This window comes from Canis lupus, chromosome 1 (assembly GCF_048164855.1).
Source record: "Canis lupus baileyi chromosome 1, mCanLup2.hap1, whole genome shotgun sequence".
Taxonomy (NCBI): domain Eukaryota; kingdom Metazoa; phylum Chordata; class Mammalia; order Carnivora; family Canidae; genus Canis; species Canis lupus.
In genome coordinates, this window is record NC_132838.1 from 117,778,330 (window position 1) to 117,801,008 (window position 22,679).

The 22,679-nt window shown below is 58.7% G+C and overlaps 2 protein-coding genes across 5 annotated transcripts; both read right to left on the minus strand.

The window, feature by feature from the left end:
• Window positions 1–2,508: 2,508 nt before the first annotated feature.
• On the minus strand, window positions 2,509–16,135 carry MAG (myelin associated glycoprotein). Of its 4 annotated transcripts, XM_072781097.1 has the most exons (12): window positions 16,035–16,135; window positions 14,223–14,281; window positions 13,440–13,508; window positions 12,905–13,273; window positions 11,673–11,969; window positions 11,273–11,530; window positions 9,968–10,228; window positions 5,313–5,600; window positions 4,851–4,947; window positions 3,986–4,085; window positions 3,706–3,744; window positions 2,509–3,028 (listed from the first exon to the last, which is right to left on the minus strand). In XM_072781097.1, exons 3-11 carry the CDS (start codon window positions 13,483–13,485, stop codon window positions 3,718–3,720), a joined length of 1,743 nt encoding a protein of 580 aa, XP_072637198.1. In that variant the 5' UTR covers window positions 13,486–13,508; window positions 14,223–14,281; window positions 16,035–16,135; the 3' UTR covers window positions 2,509–3,028; window positions 3,706–3,717. The 4 variants fall into 4 exon arrangements, with proteins under 4 accessions (XP_072637198.1, XP_072637180.1, XP_072637190.1 ...); XM_072781079.1 differs by lacking the exon at window positions 3,706–3,744; XM_072781089.1 differs by lacking the exon at window positions 3,706–3,744 and having other exon boundaries at window positions 13,440–13,585; window positions 16,035–16,095.
• Window positions 16,136–19,619: 3,484 nt separating this feature from the next.
• On the minus strand, window positions 19,620–20,961 carry HAMP (hepcidin antimicrobial peptide). The gene is made up of 3 exons (XM_072781125.1): window positions 20,689–20,961; window positions 19,949–20,008; window positions 19,620–19,852 (listed from the first exon to the last, which is right to left on the minus strand). Exons 1-3 carry the CDS (start codon window positions 20,773–20,775, stop codon window positions 19,742–19,744), a joined length of 258 nt encoding a protein of 85 aa, XP_072637226.1. The 5' UTR covers window positions 20,776–20,961; the 3' UTR covers window positions 19,620–19,741.
• Between the last annotated feature and the right edge of the window lie 1,718 nt (window positions 20,962–22,679).

Genomic DNA, 22,679 nt, shown 5'->3' on the forward strand with positions numbered 1-22,679 from the left:
GACTGTGAGTCCCTCCTACGAGATGGCCTTTGCATCAGATCACTTCATTCTTCCTAAACTTTAGAGGTTTGCCTATGACCTTCGAGACTTTCATCCTGTAAACCTTTATTTCCTACATCTCTTTAAATCATTCACTTGATTGATTTTTGTTTTTAACTTAGCTTCCTCCTAAGCTTGTATTTAAAAATAATAAATCACCCGTTTGGTATGCCGGCTTCTCTTTGTTCTGATCATGCTAATATGTTAATACATATTAACACAAAAGTTGCTGTCCATTCCTCCTGGGTTCCCCTGGCTCATCAGCATGGTGCTTGGGTAGCCCTCTGGACAGCACAGGGTTACTCAGTCCCTCATTATTGACAGTGCTCTGCTCCTCAGGGCGAAGTCCTTCGGGGCATTCCTCCCAGGCCAGACCTGCTGGAGCCAGGGTCTGTTGTCAGAGCACAGGTGTGTCAGGGCGGGGTCCATGCTCGTGTGCAGGAGATCCGGTGGGGATGGCCCCTGGAGCTGCTGTGAAGCCGCTGCCGTTCTCTGCCCCGTCCCTGACCACTCTCCGGCCTTATTTTCAGCCCCTGGGATTTTGCCAAACATCTTCCCACTTGGGGCCTTCACATACAGTGTCCTTGTGGGACTTTCCTGTCATTGGGACACCTCCCTGGGCTCCTGAGATCCCAACACACACTTCCATTCTGTGCTCTAAAAGCCCCCCTTGCACGTCTCTCAGGAGCAGGTGCCACAGGTGACAAGGCTCCCTTGGGCAGCTGTCAGCAAGTCAGGCATTATGCATGAGGTCATTTGGTCAATGTCCTCTTCTCTACAAGACTGAGAGAGCCCCACGAGGAAGGGGCTCGGGCAGGCATCGGGTGTCAGTCCCCTCCCCGCCGCTCACAGCCCCACTACCACCCTCAGCCCCACTACCACCCACAGCCCTGCCCTGCTCCTGCACGTGGACTTCCCATTCCCATTCCGGCCTCATCACCTTCTCTCTCAACATGGTTTGGTTAGTCCTGCCTCTTGGTCTTGACTGTGGTCTCTGTGGTATCCTCTGCCTTCATCAAAAACTAGGGGAGAACAGCCCTGTTCAGGAGCCACACCCAAATGGCAGCTCTATTCTCAGTGCTCTCTTAACCCCATTTGGCCCTTGAGCCCCTGTTGCTTCTCACCAAGATGACGGAGCGCACAGTAGTGAGAGCTCTGGGCCCTGGGTGCAAGTCGGGGCTGCACAGTTACCAGCGGGGGGGACCTCAAGGAAGTGACTTGACCTCTGTGTCTCAGCACTTCTAGGTTCACAAACGTCAATGCGCCAGAATCACCTGGAGGAGTCATCAAAACAGACTGCTGGGCCCCACCCGAGTTTTTAGTTCTGTAGTCTGGCATGCGGCCTTGAGAATGTGCCTTGCTTCCTTCTTTTTTTTTTTAAAGATTTATTTATTTATTTATTCATGATAGACACAGAGATTGAGAGAGAGGCAGAGACACAGGAGGAGGGAGAAGCGGGCTCCATGCCAGGAGCCCGACATGGGACTCGATCCCAGGTCTCCAGGATCACGCCCTGGGCCAAAGGCAGGCGCCAAACTGCTGAGCCACCCAGGGATCCCCCCCCCTTTTTTTTAAGATTTTTATTTATTTGATAGAGGGAGAGAGAGAGTACAGGAATGGGGCAGGGAAGGGCAGAGGTAGAGGGAGAAGCAGACTCCTCATTGAGCAGGGAACCCAACGCAGGGCTCGATCCCAGGACCCCGAGATCATGACCTAAGCCGAAGGTAGATGCTTAACTGACTGACCCACCCAGGTGCCCCGAGAATGTGCCTTTCTAACAAGTTCCCAGGTGATGCTGATGCTGCTGGTGCAGGGACCCAACTTGGAGAGCCATTGTCATACTAGTTAGAGAAGGTAAGTGGAGGTTAGTTCACGTAAATCGAGTAGAACCACTCATAGTAAGCGCTCGACAACTCTTAGTTATTACTACCATTCCTCCCAGAGAGTCTGGCAAAATTCAAATTGCCAGCGGGGGTTATGGAAAAAAGAATAACTGAGACCAGGGCCTGGCCACTCTGTTTCCTAGCTCTGGGACCCTAGGAAAATCCCCTGGCACCTACACTGAGCCCCAGTGTTATCTTCATGACACGGTCCCTTCCCAGGGCAGCCTGAATTCCTGAAGGGGCTCCATACACAGCTGAGGCCTAATTAGTGTTTCTGAAACCAAAAAAATACACTTGGAAAGGCTGCAGCTGCGGAGTACGGCCTGAATGCGAGGGACAGCAGTCAAACCCCCACAGGCCCATGAAACACCCCGAGCTGCAGGGGACAGGAGGGAATGTCAGTGCGTGAAGAGGCCTCAGCCCACAGCTGCCAGCTCAGAGTGGGAGCGGCATCAGGGCGGGTGGCCTTGGGCTCGGGGCTAGAACACCCAGGCCCTTGTCCCCACACGGGACCTTGCAGGGGGTGGGGAGGGCGACAGCAGGCTCCCCTAGGACGGATCAGAAATCATCAGGATCTGGACAGGTGTTTGGCTTTGTGGCATTTATTTCACGTCCCTCTGTACAGGCCCTGGGGCCGGGTGTGGGGGGCAGGAGACCAGGCAGGGGTAGCAATAAATAACATGGACAGACAGACAGGGCTCCCCTCCAGACAGATGAGGTTAAAGGAGGTTAGAGAGGAGCCACAGTGTGGGGTGGGTGCTGGCAGGGCTGGGGGCGGCTGGGAAGGAGGGGAGGCCAGGCCCCCAGGACCTCGCTGTCACCTGCCTCCTCCCTTTCCTGCCCTGGCCCCCACCACTCTGGGGAGCAAGGGAGCCCGTAGCCAGTAGGGGCCAGTGAGGGTCCTGAGGGAGGGGTGGCCACACAGGCGGCCCCCAGCCCCCTCACTTGACCCGGATTTCAGCATACTCGGCCAGCTCCTCCGTCAGGGTGTAGCTGTCCTTGGTGGCTCGTTTGCCCAGGTCCGAGTGAGAATAGCTCAGGTCCAGCTCTGGGGGTTCCCCTCGAAGGCCCAGCAGCCTCCTCTCCGATCCCAGTCGCCTCTCACTCTATGAACAGACCCAGCCCATTAGAAGGCTATGGTTCCACCTTTTCCAGGTGCAGAGGCAGCAGGTACCTGCACCCCCGCAGCTCTGGGGCTGAGTCCCAAGGCCCTGTGCAAACCTCCTTTCTTAAGGACCAGCACGCAGCCAACCCTTCGGTGTCCGGGTCCCGCTCTGGAGCCTCTGCCCCAGCTGGCGCCGCCACGCACTACCCCCTCTTCCTTGCTAAGCCTGAAAGTCACCTACAGATCCACTGTCCCCAGGAAGCCCTCTTCGACCTAGGAATTGGCGGGGGCGGGGGGGCACACTATTCAACCCATAGCATCTTCCCAGATTAAAGCCACCTGGCTGGGACCCCACCTTTCCAAATATTTGTAAGCACCTGGCTCGGTACGTTCTTCCCCTGATGCCTGGGTCTGGTGCGGCTCCCCTCCTCGCTCCACCCGGGTGACCCCCGCTTCCCCGTCGCAGGCTCCACCCTCACCCCCACCCTACACGGGGCCTTCAGACACAGACACAGGACAGTGGCCACAGACAGAATAGACAAGGCCGGGAGTGCCAGGCAGGGCCAGGCTTAACCAGGGAACATTCTGGGTGCCTGACGAGAACGCACACACATGCACCCCAACCCCCAGGCCCGACAGGGGCCCAGAGGCGGACACACTGAGGCCCCGGGGACCTACCTCCTGGGGCGCTCAATCCAGGGTAGAGACCTCTCTGGACTATTAGAGAAGGAAATGCAGTCATAGACCGGGGTGGGGAGGTTGGGGCTGCCCTCCGCTGAGCCCCTCAGCCCCCTTCGTGGCCTCCGCCTGAGCGGCCCTCCCAGCCCAGGTGCACCCAGCCCTCCGCACTTCCTCCTTCTCCCTTCCTTGGCCTCCCAGGCCCTCCCAGGTCCTCAGGGTCCCTGGCACCCACCCAGGTTCTCCAGCTAGCCTGGAGCCACAAGGCTCTGGCCCTCACCTCATACTTCTCTGGTGCCCCAGAGATGCGGAAGTCACTGCTGAACAGGACCGGGGGGTTGTCCCCCGCCGAGAAGCTGGGGCTCTCTGTCACGTTCTTTCTGCAGGACAGGACATGTCAGGCCCCAGCGGAAGTCCCGGGCTTCCCTCCCAGCTCCCTTTCTGCACCCCATCTACCTTAGGAATTTGGCTCAAGGGACCCCATGTCTCTAAGATGGAGCAGATGCCTCTTCAGAATGACCAGCCTCCTCCTGCCCCACCCCCCACTGCCCATCCCCCTGTCTGGTCCCTGGTCTCTGCCACTTTTCGGGGCCCCAGCCTAGCTTCTTGGATTTCTTCTCGAGTGCTCTGGCTGTCAGCCCCTCGCTGCCAGGATGCGGAGCAGAAAGGTGCATTCATTTTCAGGAAGGCTGACGTGCGTGTGCACCACAAGGAGGAAAACCAGCCCAGTTGTGGTAGGTGCATGTGGTTTGGGGCTGGGGAGTGTTTTCGTTGCCAGGGATGATGTGTGTAAGGATCGGAGCCCTGGAACCCACGGTGCCTGACCCCGTGGCTACAAGCCAAGGGACGCTGGCTCTCCCCCATCACTCCGGAGCGCTTGCGGGAGGGTTCCCGGAGGACAGGAGGCCACAGCACCGAACGTGGGGCACAGGCATCCATCAGGATGCGCTCGGCCCAGGCGCCGGCCGGCCTGACGGGCGGGGGTCTCTCCTCCATCCAGCCAAACATTCAGAGAGCAGAATCCGCCCTCCGTCACACGCACAGGGCCGCCCTCCGCTGCCCACCCGCTGCCTCTAACTGACCTCCCCGCCTCCCCAGCCCCGGGGCACCCGCCGCCCCCAGGGGAGCCCTGGCAGGCCGCTCACTTTCTGCGTGTCTGGGTAATGTAGCAGACGATGGCAATGAGGATGGCGAAGGCTACCACAGCTCCCACGGGGCCGATCTTGGCCCACATCAGGCGGTCTGAGGACAGAGGACCCAGGCACCCTCAGGAATGCCAGCGGTAGCGAGGACACGGGGGCTTGTAGGAGACGGGCCGGGCGGAGGTGACAGTGAGGACATTTACACAGCTGGCAGGTCCCTGCACTGCCCGACGGGCCCAGAGGGCTTAGTTGCCAGAGAGCCCCGGACAGGGCCCAGTAAAGCGCCGGCCAACCCAGGGCAGCCCCCCCTTACCACCCGGAAAGGGCATCTTTATCACTTGCTCCATCTGTGTCGCCTGGCCCATGCTTGGAGGCTGATGGCCAGCCCCGGGGCAGGAAGCCTGGATCCAAGAGGTACCCTCCCTCCCTCCGTGCCCACCCCCCCCCCACCCCGCCAGCACTCACGGGCTCCCTGGAAGGGCAGCTCCAGGCTCTTGGAGCCGTAGAGGTTGCGGGCGGTGCAGATGACCCGTGGCGGGGCCTGGGCCTGCCCGCGCAGCGTGAGGATGCTGGTGAGCAGGAGGCCGCTGCGCTCCGAGTACACGAACTCCCGCTCGGTCTCATTCACGGTCACGTTGCGCGAGGGCAGCTCAAAGGCCACGGACGGCTCCGGGTTGGACTTCACCACGCACAGGCACTGCACTGTGTCTCGGGCTGCCGCGCAGTGGGACTCCAGGAGGATCACAGGGGCAACTGCAGGCCAAGAAGGACCAAGACTCAGGGGACGACGGGCGACAAACGGAGGCGGAGGGCCAAGAGCAGGTGGTAGCTGTCGCAGAGACGAGCGGCCTTTTCCCCTTTGCATGGTCTCTGGCCCCCTCTCTAACTTTGTTCACCTTGTAAGACCCAAATGACATCACGATGCTCCCCACTCAAAAGACAAACAAACAAACAAACAAAAAATAAAAAACAAAAAAACCCTTCGGTTGTTCCCCATGTCACTGACAATGATATCCAAACTCTTTTCCTGCTTTCATGAGGCCCCGAAAGGCCCCAGCCGCACTAATCTCTCATCGGGGCTCCTACCCAGTCACACTGGCCTCCTCGCTTCTTCTTCTTCTTCTTCTTTTTTTTTAAGATTCTATTTATTTATTCATGAGAGACACAGAGAAAGAGGCAGAGACACAGGCAGAGGGAGAAGCAGGCTCCCCGCAAGGAGCCCAATGTGGGACTCGATCCTGGGACTCCAGGATCATGCCCTGGGCCAAAGGCAGGTCTGAACTGCTGAGCCACCCAGGGATCCCCTCCTCGCTGCTTCTAAAGCTCATGGAGCTTCTTCCCACCTCGGGGTCTTTGCCTGGAACACTTCCTTGACACCTGCTGAACTCAGGTGACATGTCTTTTTTCTGACCACTCATGGAAACTGCACCTCACTTCACTGACCATTCGCACCCATCTCGCCTCGGTTTGCTCCCAGCACTTATCCCTCCTGTGTTAGACACCTGTACAGCTGGGCTCTTACTGCCATCAAGACAGGCTCTCCTTCCGCCTGTACCCTGTCCCCACACTTAGAACACACCCTCACATAGTGGAGCTCTGTGGAGACCGGTGTGGGCCACTGAGTTCCGCAGGCTCCCCTTCCTGGCCATCCTACAGATGCCCCTGCTGACTCCCTAAGGCTCCCTTACAGGCTGCCTGTCCCACTTTCATGGGATCCTCCACTTCCCCTGACACCAACCCCCACCCTCCACCCAAGACCATTGCATCGAGCTCTCCTTTGCTGCCATTTGTATTCCAAGAATGATACTGGTGTGGTTTTTGTGGCTTTTTTGTTGTTGTAGTTTCTTTCATTTTCCAAAATATGATACTATAATAGAACATCGAACATTCCTTTTTTAAAACTATGTTCTCTTTCCCTCCTGAAAAATCCAGCACCAGAGTCTGCCCCACTAGACTGAACTCTGATTCTCAGCTCTGACCAGAACCCACTTACAAACGGCCAAAGGACCCTCGGACCATCTACCGCCACTTACTTTCAATTTCCGTCAAAAAAAAAAAAAAAAAAAAAGAATATGCACGTAACATTGACAAGCCAGGGAGTCACATGACTGGATTCAAACTCGAGATGGTTCCAATTGGAACCTCAATCTGTACTTGCATCTAAACCCGGTAAATTAAAAATATATTGCCCGAATTCTGTTCAGGCAAACATGCACTATGCTGGCTCTAGTGTTAACAGATTGACACTCCGCAAAGTGCATAACGACAAACCTGAACCAACAGCTATTACATTTTTTTAGAAACCCTTTCATTCAAGACTGCACCCCTGGTGCTCCTGTGACAGCTTCCACCCTTGACCCCTGCCGCCTCCCTGCCTGCATGTGCTCAGTATCTCCGCAGCTTTGCAGGTGGCCTGGGAGACCTGACAAAGTCTGACTGACCCCACACAAACCCCAAGTCCCAAAGAATGGGGAGTCTGGGGTGTGACAGCTTTGGCTGGAAGCCCAGCTCTGTCGCTTACTGTCCCCGACCAGGCCATTCGGCCTCCTTGGGCCTCCAAGATGGAGTTTTCATTGTGCAAACAGGAGTGGCGGTCCTTTCTTGCAAGGGCCTATGAGAACTCTGAAGATACGCTCCCTAGTGTGATGTTAAGGCTTAACTTTTCCCTTCCAAGGATTTAGGATGAGATAAATAGAGCCATTCCAGCAGGGGGAGCACGTGAGAAAAGCCTTAGCAGCAGGGAGGCCGGAGGCACCCAGCCTGGAGTCCAAGGGAGAGATTAGTGGGAAATGATTTAGGGAGCACAGAGGAGGTGTCAGTCAGGCACTGTGGGCGCTCAGCATAACTTCCAGAGTCTTCACAGGCTTCTTTGGGATAAGCTACTGTTATCATACCCATTTCTCAGTAGAGAGGCTCAGCAAAAGTGAAATCACTTGTCAGGGATCGTGCAGCAAGATGAAGACAGAGCTGGGATTCTGCCCCAGGGCGGGTCAGTTCTGTCTGGTGCTGGACACCAGTTCATAATTTGGTTTCCTTCTATTAAACTGGGGTGAAGAATAGTCCCTCCAATCACGTTGTGGTGAGACCCACATAGGTCAGGGAGCGTCAGGGGCTCAGGTTAGGCCCCTGGGCACAAGCACTCGGTAAGGTGAGTACCTGCTGCACGACCCATGCCACCCTGGCCCTGGGCTCAGCTGGTAAGAAGGAAGCCCCGCACTAGAACCCCTGCCATTGTCAGGGAGCACCAAACCCCTGGTGCTAGGGATCACGGACTTCAGGGACAGAGAGGAGCCTGAGGGGTGCCGTACCCAGCACCCTGTGGCCGCACTGCCAGAGAGCACGTCCTGTGATCAGGGCCCGGGTGAAGCCTGAAGGGCTCAGCAGGTGGGGCGGGGCCAGGTGGGAGGGGGCCTTCCACTCCAAATCTGTTGGTTTGTCTTCAAAAGAAGCTAAAGTAAGTAAGCCCTTGGGTTCCACGGGCTTCGGGGAGGCAAAGCAGCCAGCGGTTTAAGAGCTGGGTGGGACAAGAGTCCAGAAGATTCCTGGCTCCGACCAACCTTCCTTGCTGCACGTTCCTTGGGGATTCTGACTTTTATTTTCTTCTTCACAGGGTGACCACACAGGCTCAGCAAAAGAACACCTGCCGAGCTTGTGGTCCTGCCCAGAGTAGACCATTAATGACCGACCTTACTGCGCAAGAGAATCTGTGACTGCAAATGTGTGTGAGATGCTGTGGTGTGCATGTTCCGGGGCCTCCATATGATTCTCAGGGGGCTCTCTGACCCTTAAACTTAAGATCCACTGGCTTGGGATGCGACAGAGAAAAAGGGTATAGCAGAAGGAGGAAGCTGGGCCCAGGAGGCGGCGTATGGAGAAAGCAGAGTACCCCACACTCATGATCACCCTGGGTACTGCGGGTGAGCAGAGGCCGGGAGGGAATGCACCCCAAGGTGAAAGGTTGGCACAGCAGTGCATGGCCACCCCTCTGCCACAGAAGGTGGCACTCCAGAAATAATCTCTATCTACCACGCGCTGATTCTCGCCACATACAAAGCATTGAGTACAGATTGTGCTCAATACCTTCTGGCAAACTTGCGTGGCGAGGACCACCGTGGGTAGAGTAATGGAGGCCGGGAGCGGTAAAGTCCGGAGACTAGCGCAGAGGCCAGGCAGGAGCTGGAGAGGAAGCAGGGGAGATGGAAACACGGAGGTGACACTCCGGAGGGAGCTGCTGCTGGAGACCGAGTACAGACTGTGAGTTGGGAGCCACAGCCCTGAATGGCAGCTGGGGGTGGGGGTGGGTGTGGGGGTGAGGGTGGGGGTGGGGGTGTTGGCGATGCCACCGGGTGAGGAGGCCGGGAGAGGTGCTGATTGGCAGTGGAAGGATGAGTTTCACTTCCAAGACAGCTTTCTGTGCGCATCCATCCCATCTCTCTGGCTCGACTGTATCTGCTATAAGCCTGGTGTCTGTACTCTCGGTCCTCTCCTCCACGGCCCCCAGAGCCACACTGCCCTTTGCACACAACAACTGCTTGATCAACGTATTCTGGTGTAATAACTTAGGATGAGGTCAGCTATGGCAGTCCAGGAAAGAGGAGCCAGACTGCCTGGATTTGAACCACTTTCCAGCTGTGTGACCTTGGGGTAAGTTGGCATAAACTCTCTGGGCCTCAGTTTGCTTCTCTGGAAACTGGGGACAGTAATAGGACCTCCCTCATAGGAACGTCCTGTGGAGGAAATGAATGGATCCCCGTACAGAGCTTCTAGCAATGCCTGGTACACAGCAATGCCACGCAAGGGTTAGGTGTTGTGGTTCTTGGTGAATGCAAAGGGGCAGAGGCCACGGGATCCAGAAACCTTTCTGGTCAAAAGCGCATCCCCGAGATGTGGGAACACAGCACTCTCGGGTGGGACTGAATTTCTTGCTGTGGATTCAGCTTCCCTCCCTTCCCCATTCTCATCTGCTGGTGCAAAGCTGACCCTTGGCTGGGATGCATGGTGCAATCCAGCAATCGAGGTGCCCCCCACCCCCGAACCATCCACTGAGGAGGGGAATGTGGAAGGAGGTCAAGTCCAGCCGGCGGTCAGCAGGGGAAGGGGCGAGGAGCGGCGGTACTCACACTCCACGGATAGGTTGAAGGTGGTGGCCCTCTGGCCATACTGATTCTCAGCCACACACCAGTACTCCCCATCATCCTCGGGCGTGACGGCAGGCAGCTCGAGCTGCAGCTCGCTCTCGTAGATGACCGTGGCCAGAATCTGCTTCTCCTTGAAGATGGTGAGAATAGGGTCCGGGTTGCTCTGTGTGGAGCACAGGATGGAGACGGTCTCCCCCTCCACGGCCACCATTGTCCCGTTCACCGTGGGCTTCCGGGGTGCATCTGGGGGCCAAGACAGGGGGCTTACGGTCAGAAGGCAACAGTGCCTCTTCCCCCCCACCCCCCACCAGTGTGACCGCATATGCCCCAATCTGAGCACACCTGCTCAGGTAACCCTTGTCCTGGCTACCCTGTTTATAAGAACAGGGGCTCTGCTAGCAGGGCGCTTGTGTCTGAATCCCAGCTCTACCCCTTCCCAGCGGTGTGTGTGACCTCTCTGGGCCTCCTCTCTCTCATCTGGAAAATGAGCCTGATAACAGTCCCAACCTCAGCGGGGCCACTGAGAACCTAAGTGACAGGTGCCGTTCTAGCCTGAACAAGGTAAGGTAAAGATTCCCAACCATGTGAGGAGACGCTATGTAAGTAAACACATGTAGTTGGCAAGATGCAGATAAGGGCTTTGGAGAAAAAGAAATGTGGTGACGGAAGTCAGAGTAGTTACAGTTGTAACTGGGATGGTGAGGGAAATCTTCCCCCAGAGGAGAAGAGGTGGGTCAGGGCCAGCCCTGGGGATGTCTGGGGAAAGAGTATTTGTGGAAAGCGCTCAGAAACTGCTGAGTAAATGTTGGCTGCAGTTCTCATTATTATTATCCACAGCCCTGGGCATTTTGCCTCAATAAATATTTGTGAATGAGTGAATGAATGAATGACCTCTCCTTGGTTCCCAACAAAGGACCTTATCTGTCCAGCCCCTCCGCCGGGGACTCCCTAACGTACACAGTGCGGACAAGGGGATGCGTGGGGTCTGGGGTCCCCTCATCCGTCCCCCTACAACTGCAACGGGGCTCACGGGGAAATGCGGATTTCCAGGGCCCGGCTCTACTCCCACGCCAGCCAAGGCTGTCCGCAGGACCCGGAGTCTACCCAGCTCCCCTGAGCCCTGCGCCTTCCCACCTCGCCCCGGGATGCGTGGTGCGCAGCAGGTGTTCGCCAGGTGCGCGTGCGTGGGGCGCAGGGAGGACCGCCTCCAGCTTCGGGTCCTCCTGCTCCGCCCGAGGCCTGGGGCGGGGGGGGGCTTCCCCTCATCCCCCCTGGGCCGCCACTCACACATGACGCTGAGCCCCACGGTGCGGTTGTCCTGGCCGTAGGCGTTCTCGGCCAGGCAGGCGTAGACGCCGTCCTCCGCGGGGGTCACCTCCTCCAGATCCAGGAACAGGCTCTCGGCCACCGCCTCGCGGAGCACCGAGCCGTCCCGCATCCAGGTCAGCAGCGGCAGCGGGTTGCTGTCCGCCCCGCACAGCAGGCTGACGTGCGAGCCCTCGATGGCCTCCACCGAGGCGTTCATCTCCACGATCACGGGGGGGTCTGAGGCCCCGAGACACAGCGGGGGCGGGGGGCGTGTCAGCGGGCTGGGACCGCAGACCCCGCCCCTGGCCCCGCCCCCGCCCCGCGCGGCCCCGCCTCTAGCCCCGGCCCCGCCCCCTCCCGGCCCCGCCCCCACACTCACACTTGACGTCCAGGCTGGCGTAGCCCTCGAAGAGCAGCGTGGTGTTGGGGAACGAGGCCTGGCAGCCCAGCCGGTGGCCGTTGGCCTCCCTGGTGGGCACGAAGTGGAGCAGCGACACCTGCACCCAGGTGCCCTCGTCCTCGCGCAGCCGACCCAGCACGGCGGGCTCCCCCAGCCCCTCGTGGCCCAGCCAGCTCAGCTCCGGGCGCAGCTCCGGGCAGTTGTCAGGCACCATGCAGCTGACCTCCACTTCCGAGCCCGCCACCACCTCCGGGGGGACCACGATGTTGGGCGTGTCTGGGCCACGCGGGGGAGAGGAGGGTTGAGGAAGCGTTATGGCTTCCTGGTCCCCTCTCCATCCTTGGATACAGAATCCCCTACTGCCTTCTCTCGTCCCGGTGTCCCTTCACCCAGAGGCCCTCCAGGGTCCCCAGGTGTGTAATCATGAACAGAACACTAGAATGGCCTCACAGCATCTACCTTGCCCGGGAGGTGGGTGTTGTTATTTTGCTCGTGTTTTAGATCACAAAACAGGCCACAGCCCGCGCGGAGAAGAGCTTCAGACACTGTCACTCCAGCTTCATCATCTGTGCTCTGGATACTATGTTGTAGCCCTTAAGAAACTTCTCTCCTTTCCCATGTTTGCTTTGGTTCCTTTTCCACTTACATACGTGAGCGTGTGTGTACGTGAGTGTGTGGTATGTCCTGGAGATACGTCTATGTCTGGCTGTGCCAGTGGGGTCTCTTTCTGTACTGGGGCTGTAACCTGACTCATTTGGACTCCCGGAGTCTGAATTTAGGGGTTCCGTGCTATGGGGCCTCTCAGAAATTGGGCAGCGTGGCCTACTCTGATGGCCAACTCTGGCCCAGAAATGCAGGTTATTTGGCCGAAACTGGATTTGTTTTTAAAAATCCAAATCCGCAGCCAGTGTTTAGGAGTTAGGAGATGACACAGAAAAGCACACGATTCTGGTTTCTCTTAATGCAGACTCCCTGAGAGCAACATTGCTTTCCTCCTAGTTGCTTCTAGAAGCGGAAGCACCCTCGTTTTCCCTCTGAGGGCGGCAAGACTATTTGGGGCCCCGCTTTGCTTAGTTCTGTCAGCCTCCAGGTCTGTGCGGGCATCGGGGTTCGCTCCCCAGAAAGGCTTGGGGGAGCCCGTCGAGCCACATGCACCCAGCCTGGCCGGTGCAGCCCCAGCCCCCGGCACGCGCACGCCCTCGGGGACTCACTGATGATGTCCAGGACACTGTGCTCGGAGAAGGTGTACTGGTTGTAGCCGCCGAGGTCCCCGCGGAAGTAGTACTTGCCGCCCAGCTCGGGGCTGAGGCTGCTAAGCAGGAGGGTGCAGTTCCGCAGGCCCAGGTCCCCCAGGAGTCGGCTGCGGCCCTGGAAGCTCTCGTGCACAACTTGGGTTCGAGACTTGAAGACCACCGGGGGATAGTTTTTCGGGTAGGGGCTGTTGAAATACCAGACGCCGTGCACGACGGCCGGCCGCAGCTCGTCAGGGAAGTCGAAGCGGCAGGGGATGGAGACGCACGTGCCCTCGAAGGCAGAGATGGACGAGGGCATCCAGGCACCCCAGTGGCCCCCTCGAGAGGCTGTGGGCAAGCAGGACCACTGAGGTGGAGGGACAGGTCCTTCCCCGATCCCCCCCACACACACACACACACTCCCACCACCTTCCGCCCTGCAGGGACCCACAGAAACAACCCCAGCCTACTCGGGGACCAAGGCCCCAGGATCCCCAGCACCCCTAGCCCTTACCTGAGATCATGATCCAAAACAGAGGCAGTGTCGTGAGGAAGATCATCTTGTCCAGCAAGTGAGCAACAGCTGGAGAGGAGAGAGGAGAGCATGGGAGGCTGGGGGCAGTGGCGAACGGTGCTTCTGATAAGGCTTCAGGAGGGGGCCTGTTCAGATGTTCGCTGCAGCTGGTATTCTTTTCTTTTCTTTCTCTTTTTTTTTTTTTTAGATTTTGTTTATTTATTCACAAGAGACACACACACACAGAGGCAGAGACATAGGCAGAGGGAGAAGCAGGCTCCATGCAGGGATCCTGATGCAGGACTTGAACCCAGAGCCCTGGGATCACAACTTGAGCCAAAGGCAGACGCTCCACCATGGAGCCACCCAGGTGCCCTTGCTGCAGGTATTCTTATGTGGAATTACAAACATTTCTGAGGCATTGACCATGCATCAGGCCCCAGTGCTATATTAATTCATCTGGTCCCTTTGAGGCAGGAGCCGTTATAACCCGCACTGTATAGCTGAGGTCCAGAGAGGTTAAGCAATTTGCCTAAAGCCGCATGGCTGGTGAGCGGCTGGGTTAGGATTCAAGCCCAGTGTGCCTAGCTCCGGGTCTGCAGACCTAACTGCCAAACCGCCCTGTCTCTGGGTCATAGTGACATGCTGATCATTCTCTTCATCGCCATCATGCCCCTGGGCATCTCCAAGAAAGTAAGGACAGAGCCAGGGCTGGACGGGCAGCAGGAATCAGGGGTAGCCAGGGGGAAAGAGAACCCCAAGAGTTGGAACCCCGCCCCTCACCTCAGTCTCCCTGAGTTGGGAATGTCTCGGGTCTCACTTGAAGCTGTCAGCCAGCCAACCTGGAATGAGAGCCAGACAGGTGCACCCTCTGCCGCCCTCTTTCCGGGTCGCTCTGAGTGGTGGCCCACGTGTCTCCGCCGCCTGATGCTAGGGACCCTCCCACACGGCCTGGAAGCTGCTCTGTCGTCACCGCCCGCCCCGAGCTGTGATGGCGAAGAACTTTGGGGAGGAGAGGGGAGCGGCGGAGCATCGGGGTGGGGGGAGGCTGGCGGTGTGGTGAGCGGGGTGAGGGAGCAGATGTCCCACGGCAGAGGCCTGGGGGTGGCGGGCAGGGACCCAGCCCATCAATGACCGGGTTTCACAACATCAGCATTCCCAACATGCCGCGGGAATTCCTGCCGCCCTCTCCCACCCCACAGACGGCCCCTGCTGTCCCCACCCTTAGCGGAGGCCAGGGCCCCGTACAAAAGAGCCCTGTTCCCTCGGGGCAAGGGTGCCTCATCCTGGGGGGCTTCTCGGGTAGGTGGGATGAAAGAAGAGTCTGGCGCTCCTGGCTGGGCTTGGGAGTGAGGCCAGGAAGGCCCCCGGGGCTGGGAGTTGGTGAGTCCCTGGCACCCAGCTGCTCTGTGGGTCGCCTCAGGGTCGAAGCCAGGGTTCCAAGTGGCTGCCTTCCCTGGCCCTCACCGCCCTCTTCCCACGGACAGAGACGCATGCACAGTCAGACACATGCAAACGCTGGCATGAAATGTGACAGATCTAGACCCGACCAGAAGGAACAGGCTCACAACAGCGACCCGGGCACACTCCCGGGGGACCCCCTGTACACACGGACGGGCCCCGAGACCCCTGCCCCTGCAGGAGCACCCCCGCACTGCCCTGCCTCCCATCCACACATGCTCCCAATGACACACAGACCCGCACACACGCTGAGGGTCGCTAAGGACAGACCCACCCAGACACAGGCTGATGGACACATGACAGATGCCATCCTCGCGCCTGCGACGGGAAGGTACGGGACACAGGCGAGAGCCAGTTACGGGGCCAGGACAGACTTGTGACACAAGCATGCATACCCCCTGCTCGTAATGGGGGCAGAAATTGGTTCTTGGGGTGGAGGCCAGGAAAATCTTAGCTGTCACAGTGAGCTGTGACTCCCTAACGGGCCGCCCTACATAGACACCTACCGTACGGCTATAGTAGTAGCATTTCGTGGGCGGAATCGGATTAGGAAAAATAGCTCTGAAATAGTTCCTTAGTGGGGTACAGTGAAAACAAGGTGGAGGAACACTGATGTAGATTAAGGCTCACCCAGGGGTGGTGTGTGTGCGCACACACACACGCACACACACACCTGTCATGCGTCCAGGTGCTGGAACTGGCTCGCTCACAGCCCACTGCCCCCACCCCCTCACAGATGGCAGGACGCAGGTGGCTGATCACCTGCCCATCCTTCTGCTCTTCATCCAGCCCCCGACCACTGCCACCCCATCTGCCCCAAACTTAGGAGCCCCAGGGCTGCTGCTCCTGCAGCCCTTCCACCCAGAGATGCTGAGAAGAGCCCCTCAGTCTTTCTCTCTGGGGGTTTCTTCCCTCAGCCCGGTCACTGTCCCTGCCGTGGTCCCAGCCCATTCCTAACGCGGTCCTGAGCAGCACCCGGCCCCATCCTGAACCAGCCGCGGTCCCCGGTGAGCATCGGTGGCCCGGAGCACCTGGCCTTGCACATGCTGCTGCGCACCCTTTGCCCCACCCTCTGAGCCCGGCCCTCGGCTCCCCTCTCCGCTGGTCCCAGCCCCTCCGGGCCGCAGTACTCACTTGGATGCTCTCGCTTCTGCACCCTCCGCTCCACCGGCCCCGCTCACAGTCCCCTGGCTCGCAGGGTCCAGGCCCCCACTTGCCAGCCCGTCCCCTCCCCCTGGGTGCCAGGGGCCGCCTGCCTCCAGGGCCCAGCTCCTCCCTGCCCCCGAGGGAGGGGGGCACAAAGGGGCCCTTGTCACCACTGCTGGGACTGGGCAGCCTGACGCCTGGGTTCTACTAGCTCCTTCCTGGAGGGGACAAGGGAAGGCAGCCTCCATCGCAGCGCGCCCGGGTCTGGGTCCCTGGGAGGGCCTTCTAAGATCTCTGCAAGCCTCAGGCTAAGAAACAGAAGGCTTTGTTCTCAGTGTCTAGGGCTCTTGGTGGCCCGAGCAGGTATAGGTCGGTCCCAAGAGGTCACAGAGTGGGAGCAGGAGGAGACAGGACCTGCCCACCCTTGGTTTTCGTGTCACCTCTATCTTCTCTTGAGCCACTCCCTGGGTCATGTTTGGTGCCGACGTCCTGATCCATTTTCCAGACTCTTCTGACCGTCAGAAATGACCTTATGGATTGATTGTCTCCTCTCAAGAGAACATGATCTCCAGTAAGATAAGGGCTTCGCCTGCCTATTTCCAATCTATCCTGTTTGCAGACTGGCACTTGGCACAGAGTTAAGGTTCATAACCACTGAACGCCTTATTCCTCAAACACCAGCGGCACCTTCTGGCTGCCGACCTTTGCTCTCATTCCTTCCTCCTGGACCCCCACCCCATCCCACACCCCACTCTGCCGCAGGCCACAGCCTGCACATCCTACAGGTTCCCCACCCGGATGCCACTTCGTCTGGAAGCCTGCCCTGCCCGGCTCACCGAGCCAAGCCCCTCCACCCAGACGCTGCCCACAACCCCCCGCACATCTGCCCATTGCCCTCTGGGCACCCTCCTTCTCTGCCCCCACAGGAGCTCCCCGAAGCCAGGGTTTCTGCCTGTCTGCTCTGCCCTCTGTCCCCTAGGACAGTGCCTGGTGCTCAGTGGGGCTTATAGAGGGCTCTGCTTACCCTTCGAGCTGGGTGAGGACCCACTGTGTGCAGACTCCGGATTCCACAGCGATCCTCCTCCTGCCCCCACCCCTCCCATCGGTCATGACCCTTGCAATGTGCTTGAGTGTGGGGGCGGCGGAGGGAGCCGATGGTACTGTGATCGGGCATAGTCATGGTTTGACCACGAGCTGTTGAGTCACGCTGGAGCATCTTCTGTCCTTCAGGGCAGAGCAGTTTTGGAGGAGAGGGAGGGGGTCCTCTCTCCCAAGGGAGAACCCGGCCGGGCTGGGGAGGGTGAGGGGCAGGGAAATCCCTCAGACTGGGGTGTGTGGAGTCAGAGAAAGCTGGATAGAGGGGGAGGGGGTTCCCACCCCCACCTCAGGCTTCATGATGTCAGACTCTGCCCGTGCCTTTCCCAGGCAGGGACAAAGGCCCATTGAGAGTGGGGTGGGGCTTGAACGCCTGGGTCCTGGAGAAGAGAGGGGCCTTGGTGCCTGGGCTTTGGAGGAGGATGCCGAGCTCCTGGGGTACTCCTGGATCACAGCCTTCAGCCTCGACACCAACCCCCTTGGGGTCATGTGCCTATGCAGTTTGGGAGTCCATCGCCTCTCTAGGTGTGGATGGAAGGCTGACCCTGGGGGAGGGGTGCACGGGCAAGTGTGTCCACAGGCAGCACCTGCAACTACCGCTGAAATCTGCAATCCCAGGTCCCTGGGCCACAGGAGGCTGGGGCGCTGGGGAGCCTGGGCCTGTCCGAAGGGGGAGCCACCACTCCGATCCAGCAGAGCCCTCTCAACAGGGCAGGTGTGTTAGGGCTGCTGTGAGAGAGCACCACAGACTGGGTGGCCTAAAAACAGAACTTATTGTCTCGCAGTGCTGGAGGTCACAGTCTGACGTCAAGATATTGGCAGGGTTGATTCTTCTGAGCACTGTGGGGAGGGATCTGTTCTAGGTTTCTCCCTTTGGCTTATAGATGACAGTCTTCATGTTCACATGGCATTCCCATGGTGTTCACAGAGGCCTCTGTCCAAATCCCCGCTTTGTATAAGGATACCAGTCCAACTGGATTAGGGTCCAACCTACTGACCTCATTTTAACTTGATTATCTCTATAAAGACCCCATTTCCAAATCAGGTTGCAATCTGAGGGGCTGGGAGCTGGGACTTCAACATTTAAGTTTGGGAGACGGGCGACACACACATCTCAGCTCATAAGTCATAAGCAGCTGCACAGCCTGAGGAGCTGAACACTGCAGAAACTTCTCCTTTTTCAGATGAGGAGGCGGGGTTGCAGAGTGGAACGAAGATGTCTGCAAGATCCGGAAGCTCATGGTCCATGACCATGGACCATGCTGTCCACCTGCCTTCCTCTCCCCACCCTCCATTCAGAAAAACCTCTCCAGGCGATGGGCCTCTTGTGGCTTACAAGACAGAGGGTGGTGGACGGGATTGATCTGGCTCCCAGCTGGGTTTAGTTTGGCTCCCAGAGTGTTGATTTAAAAAATAAAATCCCTTTAATCAGTTGTCAATATTTTAAAAATCAAGAAATTTCACCTAAAAATCAACATGGCCACTTTCTCCTGAGAAGAAGCTCTAGCTATGTTTGGCCTGCCTTTGGCCATGACAGCCATCTCCCGGTCCCCCTAACCATCTAACCCAGGCTTCCCTATCCATATGTGACACTGGGGCCCAAGAGCCAAGGCCGTTCATCACCATGCCTGTGCTGACGTGTTCTTAGGGGCTAAGAAGAGAGAAATGCATCTTCTGTTTCTGTCAAAAGTGGGGAAATGGGATGAATTGAGAGGGATACGGTTTCGAGAAGATTGGGAGGGAGCTGACCTCCTTGTGGAGGTGAGCGATATTCTCCAGCACATCTCAGGGCCGGCGTGTCCTCCCTGAGAGGACGTAGCTTCCCGCGCTCCCCTGAAACCCAGCCACTGCCCCCTGCTCCTTCACTGTGTCTGCCTGGAAGGCCAGCGGTTCTCCGACGTCTTGGTGCCAGGACCCCTTTCTGCTCTGCAGAATTATGGAGGACACCCCAAAACATTTCTGCTCAAGTGGGTTTGATTGACAGCTGCTTACTGTATCGGAAAACAGACTGGGATATTTTTAAAGCCCAAGGCGCACGAGCACCCAAGCCGTTATCGTCAGAGCGGTGAGGTGACCCCACATCGCAGGGCCTGTACACCCATGACGGAGGCGAGGGAGGGAGGCAAGTAACATCTTAGTGGTTTCCACCCAGTGGAGCCCTGTGAGGGGTTCCCCGGACCTTGCTGTGAGCACCCTTGTGAGGACTCTGAATCCGTTAACCTTGTCTCAAGAAAACTTCAAGGAGAGGAAACTTGGTTTAACTTCCAGGCCCTGCTCTTGCAGCAGAGATTCTAGGGCTTCTGAAGAGGGGGAGGAAGGGAAGAACAGGAAACAGATTTCCTTCCCCGAGCCTCCGCGCCAAGCCCCGTCCACACTGAGCCCGCACGCCCTCCCGAGTGCTGGCCCTGACCAGGCCGGGCCCGAAACCAACCTCCGGTGCAGGCCTGGGGCGGGAAGAAAGGACAGTGGACAGGCTAGTATGGAAAACAGCAGACAGAACCAGCCATTTTATTCCAAGTCTGGTCACCGAGGGGTGGAGGGCGAAGCAGGAATAAATACGGAGTGGAGGGGGCACCGGGGAGGGGGGCGGCCGGGGCGCTCTACGTCCTGCAGCAGAACCCACACTTCGGTGTTTTACAGCAGCCACAGCAGAATATGCAGATGGGGAAGTGGGTGTCTCGCCTCCTTAGCCTCCGGAGCTGGAGCGTGGGCTGCAGGGAGGAAGGGAGAGTGAGCGGAGATCCAGAGATGGGAGCTGGGGCCCAGGGGAGGCCGGGGGAGGCTCAGAGGGGGGCAGGTGCTCTCACCTGCAGGCCTGCCTCGGCTCCAGCTGTGTCCTGGGCTCGGAGGTCTGTGAGCTGTCCTGTCTGCGGGAGCAGAAGGGGTGGTGAGCATGGCCAGGGCCCGGGGGAGCTCGCCCACCTGCTGCCCAAGTGTCGGTGTCCCGGGGCTCAGTTGGTGTCCTGGGAGCGGCCCTACGGTGCGGCTTCTCCCCTTCCCTCGGGACATCCCAGGTGTGTCTCCTTCTCTCTCCACAGCTACTCTTTGGGGGACAGCGCCCTCCCAGCCCGATGCCCCCCCTGCCTGCAACAGCATCCACTCGGTTCCGTTCCACTGGCCTTCTCAGAGTGAAAGCCTGCAGGGCCCCCCTTGTGGTCGCTCTCCTAGCATCATAATTTTCCATTACTCATGAAGAGCATTTACTAAAACAGTCACCTTGTTTTAACTGGTCACTAATTCCCTGACCGAGACGTAAGCTCCGCGAGAGCAAAACTCTTCTCTCGGCTCCCGTGCTCGTTGCATGATCCCCACCGTGCAGAATCGGACTTAACACAGGCAGGGGTGGCATCGGGCCGCCCGTCCATCGGGTGGAGGGGGCTCGGGGCCCTGGTTCTCAGGGTCCCATCCCTGCACTTCACGCAGCTGTCCGTCGTCCCCCCTTTTCCGTCCCTGAGCTCTGCGTGGTGCTAAGGGATCCCCAGCCCCAGGGTCTGGCTCTCCCGGGGTCTCGGCCGCCGGGTCGGGCCCAGGCCCCATGGGCTCTCACCTGGTGTGGAAGGACTGAGACACTGGCCACGCTGGCCAGGAGGAGGAGCAGGAGGCAGGCAGCCTGGATCCGCGTGCTCAGGGCCATTGTGCCGTCCGTCTGGCTGTCCTGCTGTCAGGTTTCAGACTTGCTGTGGTGTCTGGGGCCCCGATTCAGTTGCTTTTATGGGTCCTTCTGGGGGAGGCGGGGGTGCTGAGCCCCCTCCCCTTTGTCCTAACTCATTTCCAAGAAGGTGGTGGCGCCGACAAGACGGGAGATAAGCGGGAACAGAGTGACAGGGAACAGTGTTATGTCACCCTTAGCCAGCAGAGGTGTGTCCAGGGGGTGGGGCAGACGGGGCCACAGACACACACAGACACACGCCTCTAGCCAGCCACCTGGGAAACACTTTCCCTGACATGGCATCATCTGTTGACGGCGGAAAATAAAAGTCCCCCCTTTGCCCCAAGAGTCGAACAGGTCGATGAGCAGGTGAGGTGACCTCTATTCTGCACTCTTTCCGGATGTCCGCGTCCACAGGAAGGCTAGGCTGGCTGTCACTTGTGGGTCCCTCGGGGGTGCCCAGCACAATTCCTACTGCTTCAGGCTCCCTTCGCGCCGGCAGGGATTCTGGCGCGAAGCACTGGGGCAGCCAGGAGCAGCTCGTGTCGGCACAAGCCCCCAGCGAGTGTGGTTTTCTGTTATCAGAAAATGTATCTGGAAAACGTCCCCGTGCATTTTGGGCCAGGGTTAGCAGTGGCTGACATCGGATGCCCGCCTCTCCTATGCCGGCAGACACGTACTGACCCGCTTTTGTGTTACCCCAGCCTGTGCCACCTGTCCTCTGAGCAGCTCCTGCCTGCCCCGTGCTGGGCTCTGCTCCATATTCAGGGGCCGGGGCCCGAGCTGCCTGCTTAGCCACCGACCCCAGGGGCCCGGCTGCCCAGACCCTGCTCCCTCTTAGCACCATGCCCACCCCATGACTTGTTTTCTTCACTTTCTGGGAGGAACTGGAGGCAGAGATTGGGGAACTGCCCAAGCTCACTCAGGCAGAGGCAGGAACTGGGATTCCAGCGTGAGCAACCTGACCCGGGGCCCATGTTCTCCCCATTTGGCTTTCCCGGCTCCCCACAAGCACAGGCGGCCACAGGGGACTGTGCCAGGCCTGGGTCCCACGGCTCCGTGATCACGCGCCCCCGTCCCAGCAGCGGGTTGTGAGACATCACCCTGGCACCTTGCATCCAGCGATGGTGTATTTAAAGCACAGACACCGGCTGACACTACAAACCTGGGCCTTTCTTTTGGAGAGCCGGTTCTCCAGCAGGTCACTGGATGGAGATGAACCAGGTTGCCTGACCGTGGCAACCTCACTCCTACCCACTCTGAACCGTCTTTGGGTGCACATGTGCCAGGGAACCACGAACCTTGATTCCACATAGGCCTTTGGGCATGTTGCCTCCCTGACTCACTCTGGGACCACCTGGGTCAGCTCTGGCATGAGAGCCTGTGCACAATGCTGCCAAGGAATGAACACTCTTCCCAGCCCTGAACTGCTGCCAAGGCCCACTCAAAACCCACAAAACTGGGGGGTGTGGGGTCCAGGGAGTGAAGGCTGCTCCCTGCCCTCTGCCTCCCGTTCACCTCACGTGAGGCTCTTCCTGCTGCACACACCTTGGCTCTAAGACGGCCTCAGATGGAGGAAGAAAGGGAGATGGGGTTGTCAGGGGGATGACCAATTGGGAGGATCTGGGTTAGGACCGGGTGGAGGGCTCAGCCAGGTGACTAGGCCGGCCGGACTAGGTCCAGGGAGTTGCATGGGGCCGCGGGCTGCAGCAGAAGGCAGCAAAGGGCCCACACTCACCCATGGGGAGAAGCAGCAGTGTCCCCCAGCACTACCCCGCATCACTGCATCTCCGCTCAGGCCAGGTTTCGTCATCAGCCAGGGCAGGGGTCACAGTACAGGCGCCAGAGCCACAGTATGAGGCGACAGGCTGACGGGCCAAGCCTGGCTT

Bases quoted from the DNA above. Each gene is read 5' to 3' on its own strand.
- HAMP (XM_072781125.1), bottom strand. From the start codon at position 20,775: ATGGCCCTGAGCACGCGGATCCAGGCTGCCTGCCTCCTGCTCCTCCTC. The intron at 20,009-20,688 runs GTGAGAGCCCAT...CTGCTCCCGCAG, and splicing joins TCTCAGTCCTTCCACACCAG to ACAGGACAGCTCACAGACCT. The intron at 19,853-19,948 runs GTGAGAGCACCT...TCCTCCCTGCAG, and splicing joins GAGCCGAGGCAGGCCTGCAG to CCCACGCTCCAGCTCCGGAG.
- MAG (XM_072781079.1), bottom strand. From the start codon at position 13,485: ATGATCTTCCTCACGACACTGCCTCTGTTTTGGATCATGATCTCAG. The intron at 13,274-13,439 runs GTAAGGGCTAGG...GCTTGCCCACAG, and splicing joins GTTTTGGATCATGATCTCAG to CCTCTCGAGGGGGCCACTGG. The intron at 10,229-11,272 runs GTGAGTGGCGGC...CTTGGCCCCCAG, and splicing joins CGTGGGGCTCAGCGTCATGT to ATGCACCCCGGAAGCCCACG.